This window comes from Schistocerca americana, chromosome X, assembly GCF_021461395.2.
Source record: "Schistocerca americana isolate TAMUIC-IGC-003095 chromosome X, iqSchAmer2.1, whole genome shotgun sequence".
Classification (NCBI taxonomy): Eukaryota; Metazoa; Arthropoda; class Insecta; order Orthoptera; family Acrididae; genus Schistocerca; species Schistocerca americana.
Window position 1 is genome coordinate 732,672,599 of NC_060130.1, and position 13,741 is coordinate 732,686,339.

At 39.1% G+C, this 13,741-nt stretch overlaps 1 protein-coding gene across 2 annotated transcripts in view; it reads left to right on the top strand.

Moving 5' to 3' along the window:
- Positions 1-13,741, top strand: part of LOC124555702 (protein Hook homolog 3-like) — a 185,081-nt gene that overhangs the window by 104,051 nt on the left and 67,289 nt on the right. For both annotated transcript variants that reach the window (XM_047129705.1, XM_047129706.1), the window contains exon 6: positions 8,229-8,440. In XM_047129705.1, the coding sequence (XP_046985661.1) occupies positions 8,229-8,440 (212 nt within the window). The remainder of the gene's footprint in view (positions 1-8,228; positions 8,441-13,741) is intronic.

A 13,741-nucleotide genomic window follows, 5' to 3' on the forward strand; every position in this document is an offset into this window, starting at 1 on the left:
TGAAAATACATACTCAGTAATGTAGAAAGTATTCAGACAATTAAGTTTCCTGAGTGTCTTTCCAAATGAAGAATTATGCTGGCAAGAAACAGACTTGCTGTTTCAGATGCACCATATCTGTTTTGTACTTGATGTAATTACACAACATACATATCACCAGTAAAGCAAAAATTGTGCATATTCATCTGCTTATGATATACTAGGGACATGTAAGAGCATTGCATGTTTTAAAAATAATTCAAAAGCTTAAAGGTTCTGAGTTCCAAGCTTCTCCAGATGAAATAGTGTACTGGCAGCAGACAGACTTCATATGCAGTAATATATATTTTGTGTACGAAGTAAATACGCAGCATACATAGTGTCAATTAATTAAAAAAATTATGCAGAATCCACTATTTATGATGTAATCAAATTATTCTGATATAAGGGAAAATATTTTGTATTTGAAAACTCTGATGTAAGGGAAAAGATTTTGTATTTGAAAGCCGGCCGCGGTGGTCTCGCGGTTCTAGGTGCGCAGTCCGGAACCGCGCGCCTGCTACGGTCACAGGTTCGAATCCTGCCTCGGGCATGGATGTGTGTGATGTCCTTCGGTTAGTTAGGTTTAAGTAGTTCTAAGTTCTAGGGGACTGATGACTACAGCTGTTAAGTCCCATAGTGCTCAGAGCCATTTGAACCATTTTTGTATTTGAAAACATTGATTTCTGCTCTTGAATTTTGCCAGAGAACAGTTAAGTTTATTTATGTACTAGAAACATATTTAGACGCATCAGAAGTGTGTTCCAACAAGCAATTCTTTTCCCTTGTGAATTATTTGTGGATACATTATTGTGCTAGCATGCACCAAGAGTACAGATAAACTGGAGAGAGAGTGGACATACTGATTCTACAACATTTAGCTCATAAACTGCCTTCTAAATATGCAGCATAGTGCCAGGATCTTGACACAGGTAATACAGCAGGCTGGAAGCACTCACCAAGGGGTTTCAGGTTGGTAGTCGACTTAGGCCATTACAACACCATATTCAGCATGGCCAGTGCAACACATCTGTAACAGCAAAAGTGATAATAAATTTGCTTTCATATGATGTGTTAGTTTTGATTGTCAATCTTATTCGCATAACTAGTACTTAATTCTGGGTTCCACTTGACATAATTTGGAGAGGCTGGGTATCTTGGTCATTGACAGTGCTGTGGTCACAATAAGCCTACGCAAAAGCCATTGTCTTCGTGAACAGAGACCCAAATTCAGATAGTACATTTAAATTTTCTACAGCCCTTCTTACTGAGCCACCATTGATCAAAAACATCAGTGAGTCAGATGCACATCAGGCATCCACTAGTATTTTTGGGATACATTGGCCAGAGTGACAAAATGGCTGAAGGGATTTGACCGAGGTGCTAAATACAACAGGTAGGGTGACACAAAGTCTCTCCCCAATGTCTGCTTATTATTTGGGTGGTATAGACCAGCATTGGTTTAACACTGAGGGAAAGCTCAAGAGATAGGACAAAAATGAAGAAAACATTTGCCAACAACCAGCAACAGATCCAGATAGCCAAAGAACAATTGAAAGACAGTGTCCAATCCCACGGGGGGTGAGGGGATGATGCAGTTACAGATACAGTGTGTCTCTGGCACTGTGTCACACAGTGAACCCAGACATGATGGAAGCCAACCAAGTTTCACACCTAATGAAGGACATGGCAGAGGAGATCTATCAGGTGCTTATTTTGAAGGATCTCACCAAAACAAAGGACTTCATCTAGCAGAGTGAGCTCATTGACACAATGCCCCACAAAATATTATGAAGATGTTCAGCATACTTCAGATTGTTGTACTGATGGCAGTTATGGAATACCATCAGGCCCTCACATCACTAATACAACAAATAGTAAGAGAAGAGAGATGAAGGGGAGTTTTAAATGTCAAACCCAGCCAGGAGGAGGTACTATAGTTAATGCTAGAACAAGGTCCTCCATCATTGCCATGAATTTCTACTAGGCAGATCAACACTAAGGAATGGAGTCAGAAACCATGGGCTTATACTGCAACCGACAGACAGCATTCAAGTTTCTCAGTGACACAGATGCAATTGGCTCCCTCACTAATTCAGACATCATGCAGAAAAGTGGGCATATAGAGAATGGTGAATAACAAGCCAATATGTTTTCATTGTGGACACAATAGTCATTTTATACACTGCCATAAGAAAAGAAAGAGTGTTCAACACTGTCCTCTTTATCTTATCTTCATGGTACTCACGTGCAATGTATGTTGATGGCAGTTCTGCACTCAGCTTCAAATGCCAGTTCTCTAAATTTTCTCAGTAGTAGTGTTCCTTGAAAGGAACTTCGTCTTCCCTCCAAGGATTCCCATTTGAATCCACAAAGCATCTCCATAACATTTGTGTGTTGTTCAAACTGATTGGTAACAAGTCTAGAGCATGCTTCTGGATTGCATTGATGTATTCCTTGAATCCAACCTTGTATGGATGCCAAACACTCGAGCAGTAGCCAAGAATAGGCCTTACTAGCCTCCTATATGCAGTCTCCTTTACATATGACCCACACTTTCCAAAATTCTCCCAATAACAATAAACCAAAGTTGATCAGTCACCTTCCCTACCACAGTCCTCACATTCACGTTCCATTTCGTATCGCTTTGCAGTGTTATGCTCAAATATTTAAATGGCTTGACTGTGTCAAGCAGAACACTACAGTTGCTGTATCTGAACATTACAGGTTTGTGTTTCCTACTCATCCACATTAACATACATTTTTCTACATTTGAAGCTAGCTGTCATTCATCACAACTAGAAATTTTGTCCAAGTAATCTTGTATTCTCCTACAGTCACTCAACTTCGACACCTTACTGTATATCACAGCATCATCAGCAAACAGCTGCAGACTGCTGCCCATCCTGTCCACCAAATCATTTATGTATATAGACAATAATAGCTATCCTATCACACTTCAATAAAGCCCTCCTGATGATACCTTTGTCTCTGATGAACACTTGCTGTCGAGGACATTTGAACAGGATCTAAGCACACTTAAAAAGTGTGCTGAATTGTGTCCCTGATTGCCTATAATCAAGAAAGCATGTCTTCATCAGCCAAGAAAGAAAAATCTTTGTGTATCTGGTTGACAGAAACAGAGTCTGTTCTGATCTAACAAAATTAAGAGCCGTAACCGATTTTTGAGCTCTGACAAATTTATAATGTGAGAGACTTGTTCGGTATGTGCTTATACTATAGATACTTCATAAGAAATTTCAGTTGTAAGTCACAACCACTACAAGAACTGCTGCAAGGAGACACCAGATTTTCTTGAATTGAGTAGCATGAAAGAGCTTTCCGGAGACTGTAAGGAGCTACGGTCTCCTCCAGTAGGAAACATAAGAAATTGTATTTGGTGCTGTAAAACCACTCAACACTATAGTATAGTATGTGAAAGAAGGTCTCTGACAGTTACAGTGGGCTTGGTGCCTCTGCTATGCATGTCTGCCTCAACTAATCACGGAACGCGATTTTGTATATGGCTATATGGTAGCGATTCATTGTCACAGCTCTACAGACCACTATTGTTTTCCCCTACAAGGTTGGCTACAGCACTGGCAGCTGTCAGAGATACTCTTTCGCCAACTGTACTGTTATTTCATCTATCAGATCTGATGAAATTTCTGTAGCTGTGTTGGACTACATCATCTTTCTGAAGGAACTGTAGCCCCTCATCCAATCCACCATCCATTTTAGGTTTCCAACTTGGCAGAAAAGTAAGGAGAAAGAGATAGGGGAACCTCATTGCTGAGATGGCTCTTTAAGAGGGAGAACCTCAGTGCTTTTATTTATAGGAAAAACATTTTAAATTCACTGCCAGTTTTGTGTTAATAGGCCACACCCACCACCACAAGGATGACTACTGGGGATAGAGCCAAAGGACAACTATGTATATTTTTAAATAACTCATAATACTTCACTGCTTTTCCCCTGATTACAGCCATTCAAGCATTTAAAATTAAAATTTATGTTGTTGTTGTTGTTGTGGTCTTCAGTCCTGAGACTGGTTTGATGCAGCTCTCCATGCTACTCTATCCTGTGCAAGCTTTTTCATCTCCCAGTACCTACTGCAACCTACATCCTTCTGAATCTGCTTAGTGTATTCATCTCTTGGTCTCCCTCTACGATTTTTACCCTCCACGCTGCCCTCCAATACTAAATTGGTGATCCCTTGATGCCTCAGAACATGTCCTACCAACCGATCCCTTCTTCTGGTCAAGTTGTGCCACAAACTTCTCTTCTCCCCAATCCTATTCAAAACTTCCTCATTAGTTATGTGATCTACCCATCTAATCTTCAGCATTCTTCTGTAGCACCACATTTCGAAAGCTTCTATTCTCTTCTTGTCCAAACTATTTATCGTCCATGTTTCACTTCCATACATGGCTACTCCATACGAATACTTTCAGAAATGACTTCCTGACACTTAAATCAATACAGGATGTTAACAAATTTCTCTTCTTCAGAAACGCTTTCCTTGCCATTGCCAGCCTACATTTTATATCCTCTCTACTTCGACCATCATCAGTTATTTTGCTCCCCAAATAGCAAAACTCCTTTACTACTTTAAGTGCCTCATTTCCTAATCTAATTCCCTCAGCATCACCCGACTTAATTAGGACATGTATGTAGGACATAGGATAACAGTATGCTCTCTGAACTTATCACAGTGGGAGCATTAGATTAATGGGAGTGCCACAGATCTCATAATACAGCTCCAACGGCTATTTCTCTTACTAGGAGATTTTAACATTGTATTAAGGGGCTTATCTTCTGTCTATCCCAGTGGTAGAGTTTAGTGCCTCATGATGCCTAAGGAGTTGTGTATCTTCAACACTGGCAGTCACACACATTTCAGCACTGCTACAGGGCCATCCTCACCCATAGACATATGATTATAATCTCCAATCCTTGCAGATTCTCCTCAGTGCTAATTGAAGATCATTGCAATGAGTACTTCCCACTCTGGATACATCCACCAGTAGGAGCAGTTCCCAAACAGAAGCAGTCAACATGGCTGACTAACAGAGAAAACTAGGTGTTTTTGAAAGCAGAATCAGCACCCATGACTGGGTCAATCACATCACAAGTGTGACTCACTATATGACTGATTTATCCATCCAAAAGTCATCAGGTCATTGTAGAAGGCAGCCAGTCCCATGGTGGAATGACAAGTGCAGTTCTACACTTGTGCTCAGTGTGTGGCTCTGCAGTGGTTTAAATACCAACTAAAGGCAGGAAACATCACAACTTGTGGACTGAGATATTCAAATCCTGACATAGACTCAGAAGTAGCAAATAATTGTTACGGCAAACACTGGGCTCAATCAACTAATCCACTTGCTCTACATGGGTTTTGGAAGCCATCAATAAGTTACCTGGTAAAATCTGTTGGCCATCTATAACAGTTGTGCTGAGGCATGGGTGTTTTCTAACAACACATGAGAACTTTGCTTGGACAATTTCAGAACACCTTTTGATAGATATTACCACTGCCAGCCAGGATACAAAATTCTGCTTCTACTTTGTGGCCATACAGAAGGATGGGTTTGGATTCAGCTCCAACAATTCTTAGCCTTATAATTGCCCTTTCTCAGATGAAGTTGGACTTGTTTCTCTGGGGCTCATAATACTACACTCTGTCTTGACTGAATCGGGTACTGTAAGAACTTTTAAATTCAATAACAGGTTTTGCTTGAGGGAGGCAAATTCTCATCACATGTACAGAATTTGTTAAACTGGCCACCATAATAGGCTGTGGGGTGGGTTGGTATGACAGTAATTCTGGACCAGCATCTACAGCTTACCTACGTGCCTAACCCATAACCCACAATGAGGAGTACCAGGTGTAGAAGTATGAAATGCGGATTTTTGTGTATAAAAAAACATTAAATTCAGAAGAATGATAAATAGTGCTTTATTCAAAGTATGCTCCATCATTTGTTATACTTTTTTCCCATATTTCAGACAATTTGTGAATACCATGCCAGTTCAAAGTTTCCCCTTTTGCCGCAAACCATTCATCATGCCATTTTTTCACATCTTTGTACAAACCAAATCACTGCTCAGCAAGTGCGTGACACATCGATGCAAACAAGTGTTTATTGGAAGGAGCTAAGTCTGATGAGTAAGCCACATCAGGTAGAACTTCCCAGCCGAGTGCTTCCAACATGTTGAGAACTGGTTTTGCCGTATGTGAAGGAGCATTGTCATGAAGAAAAGTAACTTTGTGTTGCCTCTTTTGCTATTGTGCCCTTTTTTTCGAGCAGTTAATGGTTCAGATCAGTCGGTTGTTGGTAATGGTTAGTATTAACTGTGTCCCCAGGTTTTAACAGATCGTAATAGACCATGCCAAAGCAATTTGTTCTTGTGGTCAATTTTACCTGTCGTTCAACTCATGTGGTACCCGTCTGTCGGTCTTCTGAATCTTTCTCCTCTCATTGTAGCCAATTGAAAACAGCTTGTTGACTTATGCCCAACTTCTTGGTGAGTTGTTTTTGTGTTTGCAAATCATCTTCATTCAACAATGCTTCCAATTCCACATCTTTGTATTTTTTTGGCGGTTTTCCGCATTCCTTGTTTGCAACATCGAAATCACCATTTTTAAAACACTGAAACCATCATTCACATGTATCTTGCCATGGAGCATGTTCACCGTAAGCTTCTCAAAGTAAATTTCCTCTAATGAAAACAAAAAATTAATGCTGTCAGCAGAGGCTCTTTGTTTGGTATAAATTTCGACATGTTGAACACAACAACACAACACTGTGCACACACTTTTCCAGTTTATCACTTGTGCACCTCTTTCACTTGTTGGTGACACAACAAAATGGTGCAGTGTCAAATCTTTATGGCACAAACTGCATTGGTGCAAAATCTGTTGTCCGAAATCCACATTTCATGCTTGTGCACTGGGTAAATTGCTAAAGAAATGTTTTGCACCACATCCGTCAACATGACTACCTGATACCAATTCTAAAATTGACTGCTAAACTCGTGAGACTGCTTCTCTGAGACATGCATGGGTATCCGGCCATTGCCACAGTCTTCTACAATGATCATCAGGTTTCAGACAAATCTTGTTCTAGTTGATGAAGAGAACTCAGTGCAAATTATTTAAATCCATCCCTTGTGGACCCATGCTAACTTTCTTTACACATCACAGTGCTGGGGTACTTTGCTATTGTTTGTAATAGACACCAAGATACCAAATAGATTGTGTAGATGCGATTGATTATGGCTTAGGACCACACAGCCCTCTCAGTTATCTCCAATAAGTGTGTGTGCAGTAGTGTTGCATTCTTCTTGGGATACTGACAAACCATAAGTTGTAGGGCACTGGAACATGTGATAAATGTTTGGACTGCAAAGTTCCTCGTCTGCTCCATCTTCCTTATTGCCCTCCTATTTGTACAGCACTTATAAGAAGAAGATAAAATAATGCAGAAGATCTAGTGTGCTCATTTAGAGCTCATTGGTATTCAGGAAAATGAATGTGATGGTGTTCCATCAAAGAAAACAAGATCTTAAAATCCTTGTGGCTCAGTATTCACCCCATAAATAATACACACCTTGTTGGTGAAATATAAACATTGGTGAGAGGAGCAGAATGGCTGGAAGTGATAGACAATAAATTTGCTCTGGCATTCCTGCTTTGAGCCTCTCATATGAGATGAAAGCCTTCTCCCTTGTGTATGGATAGGTGACAGTTTGATGTACAAGGCTTCTTACTATAAGGTGATGATCCCCAATCCTCTTCCTATTATGTGGTGCTTCTGACATTCATATGTACATATTATAATACAGCATGTTTTGACTCATTGGGTCTGGTATTCTGAGTAGAGGACAGAGGCCAGTTTACCTGTGGACTTGTCCTCTGTTTTAGAAGATATAAGATGAATGGCATGAGATTTAAGATCCTGTGAAATGTCCAACTTACTGCCAAAATTATCAGTGAGTAATTTTTGATAGAGAGTAGTTCTTGTGTGTGTATTTTAAGAAGGGCACTGTTAATTCCATAGTGCCTAGATTGGGTAACACTTGCAAACTTCATTTACTAACATGCCATGAAGTGTAAAATTTTCAGTTATTTGTAGTGATGTGTTTAAGAGTTGTGCATCTTTTGAGGCTTTGTGTGTGAAAAGCTACACATTTTTTTTTTCCAGAATATATAACCAAGATAATGATGTTGGAGGAATCAGTGCAACAGGTAATAATGCAGTCCATTCAAGAGCTTGAGTCTGCTAGCCAGGCAAGTTTCGGTCCCGTTGCCGGAGTTGAACTAGAGGCAGAAGCTCAAAGGCTAGCTTTAGCTCTAGAGGTGGCTGCTGAGGCTCGTGACCAAATGGCTCAAAGGTGCCATGAACTTGACATGCAGGTAACTGAATGAGACACTGATTTCTTATTATTTCCGCATGCTAGAAATCAATTACTTGTTTGTAGAAATCTGAGTAGGAGATTAATTTAAAATGAGTAGCTTTTAAATAAGTAAGTACTTTAATGTGGCCCTCGATTTTTGCTGTTTTGTGCTACGTGGATAGTTATAAAAATAATAGAAATGTTTGAGCAAACACCCTCTTTAATGTTTTGTAAAACTGAACACACACACACACACACACACACACACACACACACACAGTTCTAATACCAACAATAGGCACTGATGCAATCCCAGAGAAATTTCCTGGTTTATCTGTAGAAAATAGGCTTACACATGAATTTCTTTGCTTGTCAGACAGATATCAGTGTTCTGGAGATCTTCTAACATTAGCTATGCTGAATGATGGACGTAACTATTCATTTAGTGTAGTCTGGTATATACAAAAGTTCCATCTACTCTTATAATAGTTTTCTGCATTACACTTGAAATGTTTTATGTATTAATGTACATGAGATTATTTCTGCCTCTGCAGCAGTGTGTATTAAATTATAATTGATATGGATTTCAGCCAATACAACAGGTAAAATGTGAAGAGTGAATTTGTAATTTCAGAACTAATCATGTTCTCAAGTGAAGTTCATAATGAGGTTCAGCTGCATTCCTTCAATCATTTTTGTGGTTGTAACATCTGTATATTAATCATATGATAGTGAAGTTGGAAATAGATTTATTTGTTTAGTTTCCATTCATCTCCATTACTGAGAACATAGCCACAATTATTTTTAGAATACAGTCATCTTTCCCCCCAAAAATAATCATTGTATACATATATTTTACTTTCCATTTCTATCTTGACCAAACATTTATGCCTCATTTGTGTAATAATGTTCTCATTTCTCTCTGTTGTCATATCAGAATCTCCAGATGTAATATTTTTATGAAAATGTGATAGCATTTTTCTACTTTGTGTGTGTCTATCTCATATACAGGGTGAATCACCTGAAACTAGTACCGCAATTATTGTGGAAATGAAAAGTGCAGTTTTCACAGAATTGGTTGGTAGTCTGGGGCTCATATTGTAAGACAGTCAGGCAATAAACAGATTGTAATGATACTTAGAAACTGTATTTTTTGTGCAAACACACACTTTTTTGAATGGGACAATGCCTATTGACATTGGCAAACTAGAAGCGGGATAAATGAGAATGTCTGTGGTTTTCCGACATCTATGCTGTGTGAGGTGCATGGCAGAGGGTACGTCCCACTGTACCTGTTAGTAGGGTCTCTTCCTGATCCATTCATGTATGTAGCCTGGGAAGAATGATTGTTTGAATGCCTCTGTGGGTGCAGTACTTATTCTAATCTTACCCTCATGATTCCTGTGTAAGTGATGCATAGGGGATTGTAGTATACTCCTAGAGTCATCATATAAAACTGGTTCTTGGAACTTTGTTAATAGACTTTCTTGGGATAGTGTACGTCTATCTTCAGGAGTCTTCCAGTTCAGTTCCTTCAGTATCTCTGTGACACTTTCCCATGGATCAAACCAAATTTTCACCATTTGTGCTGCCCTTCTCTGTTTGTTACAGGATTCTACTGTACATCATTTACGAGATATTATATTTTCTATCACCAACATTTTTACAACACATTTAGAAGCACACCTTAAAGAACACAAGTGCATACACTAGTTATGTGGATTCTGAGCATTAACAAGACAGTTTAACATCACAGATTGTGTTCAAAATTACCGCCAGCAGCGGCAATTCCCACTTCCACTCTGCTATGGAATGACTGCTGCACATTTGCTACAATTTCAGCAGAGATGTCCAAGCAGACTGCAGTAATATATCATTGTATATCATTGGATGTAGTTGGTATGTCCATGTAAACAGCATCTCTCACCGTTCCCCACATAAAAAAGTTTAGGCGTCATATGTGGGGAACGGTCTGGCCAAGGTACAGGTCATCTGTGTCCAATCCAGCAATTTGGAAATAATTCATGAAAACATGCTGTAGTACTTCATGCTCTAAGGATTAGACAGCCATCGTGCTGGTACCACAGATTGCTCCTAGTCTGCAGAGGAACATCTTCTAGCATCCGTGGAAGATAGTCTGTTAGGAGACTGCGATACATGTTCATGTTCAGGGTTCCGTATATGAAACATGGGCCTACAAGCTGATGGTTCTCTATCCCACACCACATGTATACACTCCATGGATGCTGACGTTGCACCTCACAAAGCCAACGGGGATTGCCAACAGACCAATAGCACACGTTTCGGTGGTTTATCTGGCAAATCTGGTAAATGTGGCTTCATCACTAAACAAGATACGTGATACATCTGGAATATCCTGTCATAATGCCCATATACATAAATTAACATGATTCTTATAATAATTTCCATGCAGCTCTTGATGGAGAGAGATGTGATAGGGACAGAACCTATATCAATGGCAAATGCGTAGTACATTTCCCTGACTCATGCCACTTGCTCGTGTGATCATGTGGGAGCTAATGAGTGGATCAACTGCAACAGCAGGAGAACTGTAATTTCCCCCTCTTCTATCATCACTTGTCTAGGTGCTATGCTACCACTTTCACATAACTGGTTGAAGAGGTTGATAAATAATTGCTGAGATGGTTGATGTCTATTGGGATATCTTGGCATGTACGCCATACGGGAATGAACTGCACTCTTCCTACACTCCCCATACACCATGCGCATGTGGCAGCTTTTTCTGCATTGGTAAATACAATCGAATTACTACTTAGACTGTTGCACCATAACTGAGTAGTAAGTTGCAGTGCACTCAAGTAACACACAAGAACACTGTAAGCAAACATAACACCATTGTATCGAACAACTACGTAGGTTGAATGGCACAAACCACTTTTGGTGTGGAAGCTTTTCAAAATATGATGTCTCGTAAATGCCTTGCACTAGACTCCTGCAACAAGCACCACTGACATTCTGATTTATACTATTTTTAGTTTGTTAATGTCAACAGGCATTTTTTCATTAAAAAAAATATTATATTTGCACAAAAAATAGACTTTTTAAGAACTGGGTACAGATCTAGGTATCTTGTTGGCCACAGAAGTATCTCAACAACATGCAAACAATTTATAGAGCCATGTGCCATGTGTGTATGAGCATCATCCTATTGAAAAATGGCACCAAGATACTATCACACCTGAGGAAGCAGGATGTCTGTGAAGTACCATTGTGCCATCAAAATTCCATCAAACACTACGAGCTTTGACCTGAAGTTGTGTCCGATGGCTCCCCACACCGTGAAGCCAGGACTAACCATGCTGTGCCTCTCCAAAACATTGGTAGAATGGGATCTTTCCTGAGGTCACCACCTTACTTGCTGACAACAGACATGCAAGAAAGTGCAGAACAGTGATTCATTGATGAACACAATGCAACACCATTTGTCAGAAGTCCATGCTTCCCATTTATGGCACCACCCCAAATGCAGCTGTTCGTGTTGTGTTTTTGATGGTAGCCTATGCATGGAATGGTAAATTCCTAGTCTGGCTTCTGCTAGACTACAGTTAATGGTGCTGGATGACACATCTGACAGTTCACACTCCTTATTTACCCTACCAGGCCTGATAACAACCTAAACATAAACAATACTAATACACTTTTTGTTCTATTCTACTTGTAACAGAAAATTGCAAGTCTCCTAATTATTTACATGCTCACCAGTGCTGTTTGTCTATAGAAGTTACATTGTTATCTGACCATGTCTTCTGTGTGCTTCACTTTTTTGTCAGTCAGTGTAATAGGGAAGTGAGAAGTACACAATCAATTTAGTGTACATAGTGGGACACATGAGATGAATTTTAGAATCCCTGAAAACATTAAACAATTTTTAAAAAATTGTAATAATGGATCTGTAGGTGCTATTAATCACTAAAATAAGTTATCAGTTCTTATTTTAGCCATCAAGACTGTTGAAAAGTATTTTGTATGTTGATTTTGATTCAGTTTTTGGTCAGAATTACCAAGTGAAGTGCATAGTGCAAGACAATACACTCTTTCCAAGAGGTGGCAACTCAAATCCTTGTGCAGCCATCCAGAAGTAGGTTTCTCATAAATCACATAAAGCGAATGCCAAGCTCGTTACTTTGAAAAGGGTACAGCCAACTTCATTCACCATCCTTTCCAATATGAGCTCGTGCTACACCTCTGATGGCTTTATTGTGAACAAGATATTAAATGCTTATCTTCCTTTCTTTGATAAAAATTGGATTATCTCCAGACTGTTTGTGAAAACCACCCACTTTGCTATTTCACTTGCCAGGAAACATGCTTCATTGTTCACTCTGGTGTATCTGAGATGATAATTATAAAAATATATTTGTTAGCCTTAATGTTGCTGTACTCCAATGCAGCTAACAAAGAGAGAGTTAGCAAATGAAACATGGCAGTGCCACACTGTTCAATGCAGACAGTATGGAGGATGCTTTTTGTGCTTTATTTAAAGCCAGACTCTTTGACATTTTTCCCTAGCACAAAATCAAATAAAATGACAAATTTTCTGAGATTTTCATGGAAGTAGAAAATAGATCTGATTTCCTGTGAACTGACAATCAGTTGCCAAGAACTTCTACATGATAATATTCCTATGAAAATTGTTAACAAACTGCCCAAATTTTATTATACTGAAAAGCTTGAAGTGGAAAGCAAAAACTGGTGTGTACTCTATAGAGAAGCAAGGAAAAGGCTACAGTGTCTCCTTACAAAACTACATTTTTCCTTCTGCTAAAAGGGTTCTGTTTGTTTTATGAATATGACTGTTCCACCCAACACTTTGCACTGCTGCAAGATCAGTTAACACCTTTGACTGAGTGGAAACATGGCTTATGATCACATTTAGTCAGTAGCCAGTTTGTGTTTAGTAAACACTCACAGAGAGAAAATAAAACTGATGACTTTGGAAGACTTTCTGAAAACAAGCAAAAACTTCAGTTTGCTTTTTGTGGAACTTGCTAGATATCTTGTTGTAATTATCATTTCACAATACAGTCTTCTACAAAACTTGATTACATCTTTAATTTTATAATTTACATGTTGCTTCTACACTGTCAGGAAAAAAATCATGATGCAAAAAAATAATTAATGTAGAGTAGAGAAATTTCAGGAATGCATTTGGATAACATACTTAACTGATTAACGTTGCAGGATCACAGCTTAATGTGAGTGTGAGATAAGCCATTGCAAATGTGAAATGCTAGTACATTAATATTTTGTGTAACTGCCAGAATGTTGAATCCAAACA